Genomic DNA, 15191 nt, shown 5'->3' with positions numbered 1-15191 from the left:
AGGCAGGTGTCCGATCAGATCAGAGCTACAAAGAGCTGTACAAACAGAGCCCTAGTTCAAGGGTTGTAGGTTCAACACCTACAAACCACTGCCATTGGTCCAATGCCTTAGCCAAAGTTTATAGCTCAGCTCTGTGTGTTCACCACATTTATGCCCAATAACAAATTTGCAATATATTTTGTAGACCAGAAAATGAAAGGAGGCTGTAAAGATAGGCATTTAACATCTAGAACAAACAATGCAGATTCCTTTTGATGGTTTATTACAAACAGCCATGGCTTTTTTTAAAATATAAATCTGTAAAGCACAATTACCCACTGACTGTACATGTTTTTACAATATACAATCCAGGAATTTAATGTGCCGCAAAAACAGTTTTGCATATAGCCTCCGGCCACATCAAACAAAGGTTTTGGCAGTCGCACTACTGAACGGTAACTAAAGATCAACATTTCACTACATTATGGAAGGGGCTGCACACTGTACAATAGCTGTGTGTGTGTAAAAGAACTAACTGGAAACAGTCATTACGTAGCTCTCGGAGGGGCTCGCTCTGCCAATCCGAAACTCGTCCTTGCAGCTAATCAAACTGTCCAGAGGGGAGAGGCCTTGGGCAGCTCCATTCTCGTACAGCACGCAGATAGACCCATCTTCCCCGATTCGGTAAGAGACCTCAAATGGGTCGACCCACAGTGTCAACTCGCTTGGTAGAAGTTGGAAGAGCTGCTGGCTGCCCAGCCCGATTAGGTTGGCCACTCTCCCAATCAGAGGGTCCATCTTGTGGTTGATCCGGAGGCATCGGTAGCCTGAGCCTCGGCAAGGCATGTGTGGGAACCAGTGATGCCGGTAATGTTCTGTCAGAGAGAGAGAAACATGAAACAAAGCTTCCTCAGCAACTCGTCTTCCCCACTCCTCTCCCCAAAACCCATGAGATCCAAACTGCCCCAGCATTCACCTCCTCGTAGGACTTTGAAGTGTTTTAAGGTCATTAGTACTTATAGTAAATATGTAGATGATCATTATTGGAAAACACATAATATTTATATGGAGTAGGCCCACAAGCAAACTAAAGGAGTTGGGAATCTTTCCATTGGAACAAAGAAGGATGAGGGGTGACTTGATAGAGATTTTTTAAATATTGAGGGGTTTTGATTCTTCCCACTGGTCAGTGAGTCAGAGCCTTGGGATGTCCTCCCGACGTGAAAGGCGCTATACAAATGTAATCTTGTTGTTGTTGTTGTAGAGGGCATCAATGTAAAATAGTTAGCAAATGGAAGCATAGAATTATATACCACAGAAGGAGGCCATTCGGCCCATCATGTCTGTGCCACAATGGGCCGAATGGCCTCCTTCTGTGCTGTATAAACGTTGAGGTCGGGATACCTTTTATCACACAAAGAGTTGTCAGGATATGAAATGCTCTGCTGGGAGCAGTGATTGAGGTGAAATCCATATGCGCTTTTAAAAGGAAAACTGTAGGAGGTATGGGGATAAGGGCAGGTAAATGGGACTGAAAGGATTCCTCTGGAAACGATGGGCCAAATGGCCTTCTTCAGTGGTGTAAATTTCTGTGGTTTGAGGTGGAAAAGTTCTGGAGAGGGAGCGAGAAGAGCCAGAACTCAACGCTCACGTCGGCGCCAATGCGACTCGAGAAAGAAATTGGACATCGTAGCTCTTTATCAACACATCTCAAAGGGACTTCAAAAATATTGCTGTCAAGTGTCGTGGCTGTGTTTGTGTGGGTAACCGCGGCAGCCATTTTGGGTCGCAGCAAAGTCCCACCAACAGCCATGAGGTGACTGGGGATTGGCAGCCGAGAAACGGGGAGAAACCCCACTGCCTTCCCTCCCGGTTCCCGACAGCGATGTGGGATTTTCGGCCTCTGCCTCAACAGCTGATCCGAAGGACGGCAGCGAGCGCTCCCCCAGCGCCGGGGCCCAGACTGTGAGCTCAGAGTCCCAGCCGTGGGGGCTCCTGACACAGGCCTGAGCCACAGGGTCAGGGAGAGGGGGCGACAGGTACAGGCTGTCGGTCAGCCCTGGGGCTCGGGGCTGGACAGAGCCTCAGGCCCGGGGGGGGGGGGGACCTACCTGCCAGCGATCTCTCCAGGACTTGGCTGAAGTGCTGCAGCTGCTGTTCGGGGATCAGGCCGGTGACTCTCAGTAAGCGGGCCAGGAAGCCCGCGGCTGCCGTGATCTCGCTCTTCATCCTGGGCGGCCGCACACAGGGAGCGGGGGGCCGGGGAGCAGCCGAGGCCGGGGAGCGTGGGGATGGGAGCGCGGCGTGACGTCACACAGGGCCCGCGGCGCGTCACAATGCCCCGCCCCTGAGCACGTGACGCGACTTAAAGATACCGCCCCTCTGTCTGTCAATCACCGTGTTCACGTGACTCCCCTGAACGAGGGTCGCGCTGTGTGTGTCTCTCTGTGTAACACACAGAGTGTCTTCAGGAGCAAGTAATAATAATAATAATAATAATAATCCTTGCATTTGATATAGCGCTTTTCACGTCTTCTCGACGTCTCAAAGCGCTTCACAGAATAGACTGTAAAGTGAATTGACTGTATATTTGTGGGCGAACGCGGCAGCCAATTGCGCACAGCAATGTCCCACAAACAGTCGTGGATTGAAAATGATCAATTTATTATTGGTTTTTTTGAAGGGATTATTATTAGGCTCTGTGTGGAGTAAGGAAACTTGCCCAGTTTTGCCCTGCATGGAATTGAACTCAGGTCTCTCGCTTGCAAAGCGAGTGCTCTAACCACTGAGCTACAGGACTCCACGATTAACTACATCCCGCCAGGAGGAAGGAGCCAGGCGTCGTGAGAGGAACTTCATTTGGAATACAGTCTTACACTTCAAAATGCTTTATCGTTAACACTGAATGGTAGTAGCCCTTATTCTGGAGAGTAAAAATGACGAGTTGGAAGTCAGAACAATCTTGTCTAAAAACAACCCGATATAATTTCCGTTTAATGTCGATTGGTCTCAACCGGTGACACTGTGGCGATCTTACGAAAGGAAGTGCACACGTTCAGCACTATCGGGAGATGGTGCGCCGCACAGGGGCAATGCTATAGGACAAGCAGCCGATGGAACGTTGCTATTTTGTTCTGTCGGTTTGGATCTGAAGCTGCTCCGGACCAGTCACAGGCGGAGACAGTTGTCCATCTAAAGCTCATCTGAAAAGGAGCATCACCTCAGAGAAAATGTTAACTTGGGGGATGTTACGGGGAAGATGCAACGTGTGAGGAGCGACACAACTGACAGATGCCAATGGTGGTGTGAGACAATCTTGTCCTTAACTCCTGTCGCCAAACAGATGAGCAGAGACCCTGCAGGCAGAGCAGGTGGGGTGGGGTGGGGGGCTGGGGTGGGGGGGGGGGCTGGGGTTAGGGGGGGTTGGGGTGGGGGGGTTGGTGGGGGGGGTTGGGGGGCTGGGGTTAGGGGGTGTTGGGTTGGGGGAGCTGGTGTTGGGGGGCTGGTGGGGGGGGGGGGCTGGTGGGGGGGGGGGGCTGGTGTTGGGGTGGGGGTTGGGGTGGGGGGCTGGGGTGGGGGGGTATTTCCGAGCCCACCACTGTACGTGTCGCGGTTCCCGCCAGACGCTCAGTGCCCGGAGGCCGTTTCCGGAACTCTCTGCGGGGGGGGCGGCCCTGTCCGCGGCTCCACCAATGGGAGCGCGGGATGGGAGGAGGTGCGGCCCCGGGCTCGGGAGGGAAGCGGCGCCGTGATTGGCTGCGGTCGGCGGCCGGAGGGTCGAGGATCGGTGTGTGTGTGTGTCTGAGGGTCCCGGGGCCGCGGGGGGCTGGGCCGGGGGGGGAGACCCGGGGCTGGGCCTGGGGGGAGGGCCGCGGGGGGGAGGGCCGCGGGGGGCCGGGGGGGAGGCCCGGGGCTGGGCCTGGGGGGAGGCCCGGGGCTGGGCCGGGGGGCCTGAGGCGGGGGGGGCCCGGGGCTGGGCCTGGGGGCCTGAGGCGGGGCCCGGGGCTGCAATGGTAATCCGGTCCCATGTGCTGAGACACTGCGGCACAGGAGGCGGTGCTGAGGGGGAGACCTGTCTCTGACCCCATTCCCCAATATTGATATTGATGTGTGTGGCACTGGGACGTCCTCCCGACGGGAATGGCGCTACAGACGGATGTAATGTTGTTGTTGTTGTTGTTGATGTGTTTCTCAGAGAATAACTTGTCTCTGGTTCAGGAGGTGGTGGGTCGGGGTCTCTGCTGTCACAGTCCAGGCTGGTGCCCCAGTGCAGCACGGGGCGGGGGTGGGGGTGCGGGAGGGGGAGGGCAGGTTGTTGGGGCCGCCATCCTTCAGGTCAGGCTTTACACAACAACAACAACAACTTGCATTCATATAGTGCGCCTCGTGCAGGGAGGTATCCCGGAGCACCTACTGAACTCCTGAGCTGGCAGTGTCCGATGGACTTTGACGCTATTGGAAAACAAGGGAGTAAACCCAGAAGGGATTGTTCAACCAAATAACACTGATCGTTCACTTCGCGGCTTGTTTGTGGGACAGTTTGGAAAGAGTGACGTTCTATTTTACAGGTCTTGGTGCCGGAACAATGTCAGCAAACGCATTATTCGGGATTGAAGCGAAGAGACGGAACAGCTCTCTGATCTACAGCGTGAGACAGGCCGCAGGTCCAGCCACACACTTACTCAGCCGCAGCAGGAAGAAATGCAGCGATGACACTGAAGGTTTCCCGCCAAACAAGCGTCACAAAGGGGAGGAGATGAAGGCAGATCCCTTCGAAGATAATGAAGACTTCACTGCTGATGACTTGGAGGAACTGGACATTTTAGCCTCTCAGGCCCTAACACAAGATGTGCAAGCTGTGGCTGGACACATGACCCCTAGGAAGAATGACCAAGTGCACCCAGTCGTGAACAGTAACAAGAATAAAACAGGTACTGCCTGGATTGCACTGCTCTCAGATCTGGTGAAATAGACTCTTCAGAATTCACAGCAGCCTCAAGTGTGAGGTCCCCGCTAGTTTGAGTGAGGCTGACAAGTGCTGTTTTAGACCATTTCCATGGATTCACGTTGCTCTGTTGCTGTGCGTCTCAAGTGCACAAGGTCTCTGTCACACTGTGAATTTCCCTCCACAGGCAGTGGGCTCAGCCATGGGAAAGTTGAGGATCCCTTTGGATTCGAGGTTCTTCAGGAGCAACAACAGGAGCTGCGACAAAAGGTACTTGGCTGAAAGGCTCCTTTGCTGGATTAGATAGCGACGAGATAAAGGTTCCTTTGCTTGATTAGATAGAGACGAGATGAGAAGGTTCCAGCCCTGGACCACACTGCACTGAGTTGGGTTTACAGTTGGTTTCAATGCCTTGGGTTATGGAGGGGAGAATCAGTCAAGATTCCCCGATTCAGATCGCTGACAGAGATTACCTCCTGTAGGGTGTGTGTGGTGTGTGGATGTCGGGTAAGGACAGCTTTTGGGCTCGGCTTCAAACCGTCCCTGCTCTTTTCTCTCCCCTGCCCCCCCCCCCACACACACACACCAGATACATCTTTTTCTCACTCACTCTCTCTTTGTAGTTTGATCAAGTGCAACAAGAGTTGCAGCTTAGAAACGGGGAGGTCAAGGTGCTGCGTGATTCCCTACGACGCATGGAGTCTGACCTGGATAAGCAGAAAAGGCTGCACCTGCTGAGTGAGCAGGAGAGAATGGATGCACAAAGCCAGAGGGATAGAGAGCTAAGCAGGAAGGTAAGGTCAGACTTGTATTCTCTCCATCTGGGTCTCTGCTCTGCACACCACAGTCTGTGCGCAAATAATGTCCAGAGATTGAATAAAACCTGTCCTGCACTCTGGTAGCCTCTGCTCTCTGCTCTGCTCTTGGCTGCCACCTCAGGCTGAACTCTGTGGGCTTGTGTTTAGGTGCAATCGCTGCAGTCCGAGTTGGAGTTCAAAGAGGCTGAGATGATTGAACTGCAAGGGAAACTGAAGCCCTGCGAGCGAGTAAGCAAGTCTACGGCCAGCGAGGCCATAACCAGGTGTGTGAGCTGACAATCTCTAACTACCATTGCTCCTTTCTTCTCCCTTGTGTCAACCTGCAGCATGCATTCCCCCACTTGCTTACGCTCCAGCTTTCAGTAAGTCTGTCTTTAGTTGTTACATACTGCAAATTAATCCCTCACAACCCAATCTCTTAACAGTCTCACGTGTGAAACGTTGTCATTTCCAATAAGCAAAATAAAGTTTGTGGTATGTTAAGTGATGGAGTGAAGGATATGGAGGTGCTGTGTTCTCTCAGGCCCTGTACTAACTGCATCATCACTGATCTCTCTTCAGCCCCAGGCAAACTCCCTCTGGGTCTTTGAAGCCGGAACCTTCCGCCTTCCCTCAGACTGCTTGCGTTTCCTTTACGAACAGAGAGAACTTTGCTGTTGAGGTGTCTGCTCCAACATCCAACCGAGCAGGTGATTGTGTGCCTGTTACTAACATAGCAACAGCTCAGCCCATAGTAATATTGTGGATTTGCTGAAACCTGTTTGTATCTAATTATGTGACATTCTGGTCCTCATTGCTCTGCGTTGCCGACTGTTTGTTCAGACAGTTTATTATAACCTTTAATTACTCACCTATCCGCCCTCTATAAATCCTGTTTTTAATTATAACTTTGTGCTGCGTTTCGCCCACAAAATTAGTCAAACAACTTTTACAGTATATCATGTGAAGTGCTTTGAGATGTCCCAAAGATGTGATATCAAATCCAAGGGCTATTATAACTTTTGTCATGAATCATCATATGTTTTTCTTGATTGCTAATTATCGCTGCAATGTTTAATTTCTTTTCCCTTCTCCAAACGGTAGACCCATGTACACGATGGCTCCCCTGAGACCGTGTGTGTGAGCTGTGTGTATGCTCCCTACTCACAGTGTGTGTACATGTTGATCTGGGCTGGTGTTTCCCACCGTGAATGCCTGACTTGTCTATGTGAATGCCCCACTCACTGTGGCACAGTGTCATTGCTTTTTTCCTTGTGTAAAGGGTAGTGCTTAGTGCATTAATGTTTACAATTATAAGTCCCCCGTCCCCCCCCAGCACATATATTCATGTACTCTTTATTATTACATTGATTTCGTGAAATTTCAGTAAGACTTTTCTGAAGACTAATGGCTGACAGGCAGGCCTCTTATGTTTATAGGCACGAGAGATGTGAAAGAGACTGGCTTAGCCAAGAAGGACCTGCATAAACCTCCTTCTCTGTATTCCATTGGCAGAGCCGTCTCGCGCAGGAGAAAGTCTGAAGGTAAATGTTACAAATCGGAAATGGACAGAGCTCTCCTCACTTGCTGTTGTGTTATGTTTCTTAAGCTCTCACATGTGGAGCATAAGGCCACAGCTAGGCCAACTCTCTGTTCTGGGGGATGTGTGGGGGTGTGTGGAGCAATACATTATCACATTGCCGTCCTTTGGTTAAAGCTGTAAACCAAGTTTCATTCACGTGTTTAGGTGATTATTGGAGACGAGAAGAGGGAGCTATTCTCAGCATCCTGACCAATGATCCTTTAATAAATTAGCTCTGTGTTTTATGGCTGTGGTGGGTTTTTGCTGTGTGCAAATAACTTACTGCATAGTTTTTACAGTTAAGCACTTGAGACATTTTAACTCTACAGGTGCTATAAAGAGCTTTGGCAACGTGTGTGGTGGGAATGATCTGTTTATTATGGGGTTTGTGCTTGTCCAGGTGCTGTCCTGGCAAACCTCCTGCTTGGGCCGCCTGTAGCCCCCGCCACCCTGGGCCTCAGCCACCTTCTGAGCAACAGCCCCCAAGCTGTCAACTCCTCTGTGCGCAGACACGTTTCAGTGTGAGTATCAGCCTGTGTGTGTGTGTGTGGCTGTCGATATGACTGAGACGATGGTGATCAGACTAAGAGCAGGGGAAGTGGGAGAGCTTTGGGTTTCGTGGGGATGGGGGGGTGGGTGGGGGGGCAGGACTGGCAGTTGGTGTGCAGAAGGGGTGCGCAGAGATGTGTCAGGAATAAAAAATGCCGAACTGTTATTTGTCTTTGCAGGGGATCCTCATCCGTTGGAAGACTTTTGGAGGCTGGGATGGCAGGGAGTTGCCCTCGGCTGCAGGAAGCCCAGCGCCTGGCTGTGTGTGGAATTAGCAGGCTGACCCTGGCCCAGGAGACCCAGGAGCCAAGCGAGAGTGGTCCCGAGCGTTGTATGGGGCTGGGAGCCCGAAGCTGGTTACCTGCCGCTGAACAGCTGTTGCCGCTGGTGGATTACTTTATGGGCGAGTACTGCCAAGCCTTGCAGACGAGAGAGAGAGAGCGAGCGGGACGGAGTCCGTCAGGGAGCAGGAAGCTGGGCCCCTCCGGCTCTTGGGAATCCTCAGCAAACGTGGATGACGGCTTGGTCAGCGCGGAGGAGTTAGCGCTCGCTGCGCTTGGCGTACTCCACCTCCTGGTGTCTCACAGCTACGCAGCGGTTACTCGCATCCTGTCAGACGACTCTAGCGGGGGTCCCACCCACAGCGGGGACTCAGGACACGTGAGAGAGAGCGGTGCTGCAGTGAGCCCAGCTGGAGCCACAGAGACCCCGCTCTCGGTCCACACACAGCGCTGCTTGTTCAGCAAGTTGTTGCAGCTCGCAGACTCGCTGGTTGTAAGTGCTTCTTATCGAAGAGAAACTCTCATAAACCAAAGCTTGAGAGTCTTAGGAAAACTGGCCAAAAACGCCACAGCTGAACTCCTGAGCAGGTAAAGGCATGCACAGCCCAGACTGAAATCTGCTGACATGGGGCTCAAACCCAGCACCGTGTGACCCCTCCCCACAGGCCAGAGCGCTCCCAACTAACGAGCTGTGACCACTAGAGCAGGGGGTATCTGTCAGCATGTGTAAACTCTGTGTGTAGAGCGTTAGTGAGACAGTGATACTAACGGTAGCAGGTAGGTGGGAGCTGTCCTCAGCCCTGACTGCACTCTGCAGCAACAACAACAAAATTACATTTGTAAAGCGTCTTTCACGTAGGAGGACATCCCAAGGCGCTGAGCATTCAGTAAGAGCATCATCTGCCAAACTGAGCTTAACCCGCTGAGGTCAGGTGTTAATGCGCGGATCCTGCTGTGACCCTAACGCTCTGGGTTTGCTGCAGGTTTCAGGTGTTGCTGCGTGGCTCTGCACTACGGCGCTGTCTCTCCGCGGATGCTCCCTGCTCCACCGTCCACCTGGCTGTCCAGCTGCTGGCCAGTGTTGTGTACCGGCAGGAGCTGCTCTCTCAGCTCTGCTCACAGTCAGGTGAGGAGATCGTTGTCAGTCTGCCGTCGGGGCAAAGTTTCGCGGCCCCGATAGGGAGGGCTTTGTGTGCACCAGGGCCCTGGAGATAACCCAAGGTCCTGGTCTCTGTGTTTGACTATTACAATTCTGAGGATGGAAAATAGAAAGGTATTAAAACTTTTTCAGAAGTTGTTTTTCCAAGGTGTTTATTGACGTTTCCCTCAGCACATTTGACCTAAAGCTGATCATGTTTACTGTGGTATAAACTCTAGTTTCACACCTGACTCTGTGTAAAGTGCTGGTGTTGCTGTACATTGAGGTGTTGTCACTAATGGTTTCTCCTCCAACCCCCGCACCATCATGTGTTGCATCCCCCAGGGCTCTGTCCTCGCCCGACTCCACTGGCTTCTCAGCGTGCAGAGGACACAGTTCAAGATCCTGGTCCTCACCTTCAAAGCCCTCCATGGCCTCACAACCCTTACCTGGACCCCCTACCATCCTGCTCGCTCCCTCCGCTCAGCGGGCTCTGGTCTGCGTCACAGCCCCCGCCTCGCCCGCCCCACCATTGGCCAGCGGGCTTTCTGCCACTCTGCCCCCATCCTCTGAAACTCCATCCCGCAGTACCTCCACCTCGCCCCCTCACTTGCCTCCTTCAAGACCCTCCTCTTCGACTGTGCCTTTGATCACCCTTCTTCCCCCCCCCCCCTTGCCCTCCACCCTCCCCAATCCCGACCCCGAGCTCGGGTATGAAACACTGACTGTCAAGCGCCTTGGGACATCCTCCCGATGTGAAAAGCGCTTTACAAGTGTGTTGTTGCAGTGCCTTGAGGTACTGCTGTTTTACAATAACGATCCTGTGCTCTCGCTGCAGATTTGTGTCTCTTCCTTCACCTCTACACGTATGTTTCTACCAGACCTGACACCTCGGCCACAGACAGGCTGTGGCTCCAGCTGGAACAGGAGGTAAAACACCATCCCTTGTGCTAACACTGACACTAACTGTGTTTTTCTCCATTGTAAACTGGCAGCTTCACTGGTGACCTCCTAGTGCAGTTAGCAACAATAATTTAGGTCTGTGATTCCTGCCTCGGACTGTGACATGGGCTAAAGTGAATAAATGTTGGACGGTAACATGGGCTTCACGCCAGCTTTCTATTTCTGTGGATTAGGGGCCAGTTTAGCCCCAACGCAGATCAAGTTGTTCTGATATTTGAGTTATTGCATTTGCTCTAATTGAGTGTCTTCACGCAAGGATTTACTGACACTAAATTGCAGTATCAGGTTGCAGGAGCTGTGTAGTTATTATTAGTCTGGACCTTCTGGTTGGATTCTAACTGGGACGCGTGTGATTGTGCTCACCGTAGGTGGTTCGTTTCCTCACCTCCATCTGCCTCTCCCACTCAGGAGCCGTGGCTGTGCTGCTAGAGGCTGACTGTCAGTGCAGCACTGAGGTAAGCTCTCGCCCCCAGCCACACAGGCCAACTCTCTCCCCCAGTCACACAGGCCAACTCTCACCCCCAGCCACACAGGCCAACTCTCTCCCCCAGTCACACAGGCCAACTCTCACCCCCAGCCACACACGCCAACTCTCTCCCCCAGTCACACAGGCCAACTCTCACCCCCACCCCTTCTCTCTTGTGTGCTGTGTCTCACTCACTGTCCAGTGTGTGTGTGGCAGGTGCTGAAGGCTCTGATTGTGATGATGCATCGCCGGTGGTTGACCCAGCGGGAACCGAGGAGAGGCTGCTGTGTGGTGACAGAGCAGCAGGGGGTGACATTCATACGTGAGACCCTGTTACTGCTCCATCGCTTGTCTCAGAGGGACAAACACTTCACAGAACACTGTGTCCAGGTCCTGCACCAGCACAGCCAGGCCCTGCACGGCATCAGGCACATTCTACAGCAGATCCCAGACCTGGAGGAGAGTGAAGGTAAGAGCTGCCAGAGACCGTTTCATTTTCCGGGATAAGGGAACTTCTCCGCGTGTGTTTATCCACAATGAAATAATTTCACAAGTAAGATACGGGGAAGCAAAGAGTAAAATAACATGGACTGAATGTGAAATACTTCCATCTCCGTCAGTGAACCCCGTTCAGCTGGAATATTAAAAGCTCTGAGATGCTTCCCCACGTGAAGGACGCTGTATGAACACAAATTGTTATTGTATTAAAGGGTTTAGAGAGAGAACTGTCAGCAGAAATACACCAGCACAGGTTTGATGGGGTCCATTGATCTGTGTTTGTGCCGGTGCAGCTTGCTGCTACATGGCTTTGTGATACAGGGAGATGCAATGAGGAAGGTGGTAGGAATCCTGCAGGAACAGCCTGGGTGGTGCTGGGCTTGGGGTCGGGCAGACAGAAACACTAATAGTTCTTGACGCAGGCTGTCTGTCCCGCCTGCCGCCGTGTCTTACGTTTACTGGTGTGATTTCAGAGCTGGCTTTGGAAGATCTTTGTCCACATGAGGAGCAGGACGTGGAGGCAGGCAGACCTTAGAGGAGACTCGGGTTTCCCCGGCAGCAGGCGACGCTGCGCTGTGTTCCCCAGACTCAGGATCGGCCGACACATCAGATGAATGTGATGCCACTGCTGTTTCCCTGGTAATAATGGATGAATTCTGTGCTGACACAATGTCAGTATTTTCACAACCATTTGTATCATTTATTTTGTTTACAATAAATATAATGTGATGAGAGTTGTTGCACAGATCATTGTATGTTTCACATTCACACTTTTTTTCAGCGTTTTATTTATTATTATTTTATTTTCAGTGAGGAAAGCCTCAGGTGACGAGAAGTGATTTTGTTTTAAGAATTTCTCGCCTCGTGTTTCTCCCTGCAGTAAACAAAGCGTCTCTATATGAGGAATATAGGAACAGGAGGAGACCATTCAGCCCCTTGAGGCTGCTCCGCCATTCTATTAGATCATGGCTGATCTATACCTTTATTCCTGCCAGAATCACTAAAGACTACACGAGAAGTGTGTGGTGCACTGCTTGGTGTGTGGGCTGCTCTGGAGTGTCACTGAAGCACAGTCGATGCTGCTTCTCCTGTATCACAAGCCTCTCAATCCTTTTGTTAAGAAATTTAAATTGATTGTTGCGCTCGGCAAAGCCACAGCGAGAAGTGTACTCAGGGGCTGGGCTGTGTCTCTGTGGTCTCACAGCCCCTCCTGCTGCCCTGAGCTGAGCTGAGGGCTTGCTGCCATCAGGCGGTGATCACTTCGGGTTCCCAAATCCTCATTGTATTCGTGGTGTGATGCTGAACCTCGTGCTTTCATAGCACAAGGTGCTTGTCTTTCTGTGCAGAGCAGCTCTGCCCGTGGGTCACGGGAGCTCGGGATCAGTAGTTCTATGTCTGTAATGATTTGCCTGCAATGCTTTAATCAGCGTGAGGGGAACTGCATATTGAAGAACGGGGTGGGGGGAACTCGCCAGAATTAGGGTAATGCCATCTCCTTATTATCACATTTCAGACAGGATCTGTACACCCTGGTCACTCAGTATCAGGTCACTGCCAACAACGCCAATTGACATTGGCCGGTTTCCAGTATGTGAGCTGTGGCCCTCTCCTCCCAGCTCTGCCTCTGACCAGCAGCTGCTCAGTGTCAGGTTAATACCATCTCAATACCATTACATTACTGTTATTCTTACAGATTTACGCAATTGTTGAGATTTGCACGATGTGTGTGACACATTCAAGATTAATTTGCCATGGAAAATATTTCAGTGTGTGATGCTGCGAGTGTTGAAATGCTGCCTATAGACTGACACACACCCACATCCCCATCGCCCCACCTTTACACTGCTCATCAGATCGATGTTTTGATCTCACCTACACCTGGACTGGGTGTGAAACATCATATTCCATGTTGATAAACTGTTATCAAACCCCCAGGAACAGGCTGCTGTTAATTACAGTAATTGCAGATGATGGGTGGTTAGTGAGGATGAAGCAGTCTTAATTGAGGGGTTTGAATATCAGACTGAGAGCAAAGCCGATAATGTGTTTTGCTTGTCATCCAAACAGTTTACAGACCAAACCCACTGCAGTGTTGTGGTGAACAATAACTTTTATTTTAGATCGCTGGCGCAGGGTAAGAAACTAGCGCTCCGAGACACTATTCGGGTGAAGGGCAATATATAAATGCAAGTTGTAGATGAAGTCAGGACTTTGTAGTAGGATTGAGATGTATCTGAGGATGGGTTATCGCCTGGGTGTCACAAGTGACCAGTTTATCGTGGAGTTTCCATCCTCTAAGGGAGGAGAATGGCGATGGTTTGCTAGTATATTAATCTCTTTTATTCCTCAGACAGACGAGCAGCCCCTCTGAGTTACAGCACTCCCTTGTTATCTGAGACCTTCCCTGTGCTTGGGGATAACATAGCTTCCCATAGAAGGTAATGGGAACACAAATAGCTGCCGTGGCACAATGCTGGTGAAAGCTGTGTTAAATGTAACCTCTTCAGGCGACTTTGTGTGGGGAAAGAAGACAGCAGTTGGGGGCCAGACCTACTGGCTCACCGGTATTTATACCCTATGATTTAGGAGTAATGACGTGAATGTTCTCAGCTATGTATTGGGATAAATGAGCTTTGCGAAGGAGTTGGCTCCTTTACCCTTGAACTCTGCTATTGAACTTTATGATGTTTCTCAATGCTTAGTGTTACTAAATTCTTATGTTACACAGGACCAGAGAAGGCCACAAATTCTACACTTCAGTCCGTTTCTTCCCTATTGTGGTCAGTCCATTGTTGACTCTTTTGAAAGAACAGTCAATTCACTTTACATTATATTCTGTGAAGTGCTTTGAGACGTCTAAAAAGCGCTATATCAAATGCCAGTATTATTATTATTATTATAGAACCTGAAAGTAACATTTGAAAGATGGGAATTACATTGGAGCTCTCTACTCTAACCCCATTCCCTGCTCTCTCTCTCTCCCCATCGTGTCTGTGCTGGGGCTCACTCCCCCACTGGAGCTCTCTACTCTAACCCCATTCCCTGCTCTCTCTCTCTCTCTCCCCATCGTGTCTGTGCTGGGGCTCACTCCCCCACTGGAGCTCTCTACTCTAACCCCATTCCCTGCTCTCTCTCTCTCTCTCCCCATCGTGTCTGTGCTGGGGCTCGCTCCCCCACTGGAGCTCTCTACTCTAACCCCATTCCCTGCTCTCTCTCTCTCTCTCTCTCCCCATCGTGTCTGTGCTGGGGCTCGCTCCCCCACTGGAGCTCTCTACTCTAACCCCATTCCCTGCTCTCTCTCTCTCTCTCCCCATCGTGTCTGTGCTGGGGCTCTCTCCCCCACTGGAGCTCACTAATCTCTTTCCCTGCACATTTTACATTGTTTCTCTTTAAATACGAGTCCCGTCGCAAAGTGCTGTGTGCAGGAAACAGACAAGGAATTTAGAGCACGGAAACAGCTACTCGACCCAACACTTGGTGCCACTGTTTGCACTTGGGTAGCGTTGTGAAGCCGGCACTGATGTACAACAGGAGGTATAAATGTAACCGCTGTGGTCTCATTGTCTGACTGATTTGTTATCTGTTCCTTCAGCTGTGTAGTGTAGAGGAAACCTGAGCAGAACCCCCGAGCCTCCGCAGGGGAGCCAGCTACCGCAGTGCCTGTCAATCCCACACTGAGCCCAGGCCACAATACTCCGGTAACGGTGTGAATGTAGAGACTTATGCGTGAATACCCAAACACCCTTCAAAAAAAACATGATTTAGTGACTGAGGTGGAGTCTGGGTTATAGGGCCATAAATATCTCTTTGTCTCAGCCTGAAGGTTATTGGTGCAAAATTATCCCAAAATGTGCAGAATTTTGGAAAAATCTTAATTTGGATGTTGTTATTCCTGTTCTTTTACTAAATGTGAAGGTGGCTGTTCTGAATCCCGGACCCAAATGGCTGAGGTGACAGCTGTATGTTTGAGATCCTGACGGAAATTCCCCATGA

The 15191-nt window shown here is 51.1% G+C and overlaps 2 protein-coding genes across 5 annotated transcripts; one reads left to right on the top strand and one right to left on the bottom strand.

Moving 5' to 3' along the window:
- Window positions 1–241: 241 nt before the first annotated feature.
- si:dkey-42i9.4 (uncharacterized protein LOC492503 homolog) lies at window positions 242–2293 on the bottom strand. Its single transcript, XM_007908879.2, has 2 exons — window positions 2091–2293; window positions 242–854 (listed from the first exon to the last, which is right to left on the bottom strand). The coding sequence occupies exons 1-2, from the start codon at window positions 2206–2208 to the stop codon at window positions 511–513; spliced, it is 462 nt and encodes a 153-aa protein (XP_007907070.1). The 5' UTR covers window positions 2209–2293; the 3' UTR covers window positions 242–510.
- Window positions 2294–2749: 456 nt separating this feature from the next.
- Window positions 2750–11932, top strand: LOC103188773 (ATR interacting protein). Of its 4 annotated transcripts, none has more exons than XM_042339750.1 (14): window positions 2750–3350; window positions 4548–4910; window positions 5112–5194; window positions 5548–5718; window positions 5890–6005; window positions 6304–6431; window positions 7161–7265; window positions 7704–7824; window positions 8032–8721; window positions 9117–9259; window positions 10110–10201; window positions 10603–10689; window positions 10917–11169; window positions 11672–11932. In XM_042339750.1, the coding sequence occupies exons 1-14, from the start codon at window positions 3239–3241 to the stop codon at window positions 11731–11733; spliced, it is 2526 nt and encodes an 841-aa protein (XP_042195684.1). In that variant the 5' UTR covers window positions 2750–3238; the 3' UTR covers window positions 11734–11932. The 4 variants fall into 4 exon arrangements, with proteins under 4 accessions (XP_042195684.1, XP_042195687.1, XP_042195686.1 ...); XM_042339752.1 differs by lacking the exon at window positions 2750–3350 and adding an exon at window positions 3697–3766; XM_042339751.1 differs by lacking the exon at window positions 2750–3350 and adding an exon at window positions 3970–4137.
- Window positions 11933–15191: the final 3259 nt, after the last annotated feature.

This window comes from Callorhinchus milii, unplaced genomic scaffold (genome assembly GCF_018977255.1).
Source record: "Callorhinchus milii isolate IMCB2004 unplaced genomic scaffold, IMCB_Cmil_1.0 Scaffold12, whole genome shotgun sequence".
Classification (NCBI taxonomy): domain Eukaryota; kingdom Metazoa; phylum Chordata; class Chondrichthyes; order Chimaeriformes; family Callorhinchidae; genus Callorhinchus; species Callorhinchus milii.
This window is presented reverse-complemented; position numbering and strand designations above follow the sequence as displayed.

What these genes read in the sequence shown, in the direction of transcription:
- si:dkey-42i9.4 (XM_007908879.2), bottom strand. Translation starts at nt 2,208, where the DNA reads ATGAAGAGCGAGATCACGGCAGCCGCGGGCTTCCTGGCCCGCTTACTG. An exon ending in CCTGGAGAGATCGCTGGCAG is followed by an intron (nt 855 to 2,090) that starts GTAGGTCCCCCC and finishes TCTCTCTGACAG; the next exon opens with AACATTACCGGCATCACTGG.
- LOC103188773 (XM_042339750.1), top strand. Translation starts at nt 3,239, where the DNA reads ATGCAACGTGTGAGGAGCGACACAACTGACAGATGCCAATGGTGGTGT. An exon ending in AGACCCTGCAGGCAGAGCAG is followed by an intron (nt 3,351 to 4,547) that starts GTGGGGTGGGGT and finishes TCTATTTTACAG; the next exon opens with GTCTTGGTGCCGGAACAATG. An exon ending in ACTGTCAGTGCAGCACTGAG is followed by an intron (nt 10,690 to 10,916) that starts GTAAGCTCTCGC and finishes TGTGTGTGGCAG; the next exon opens with GTGCTGAAGGCTCTGATTGT.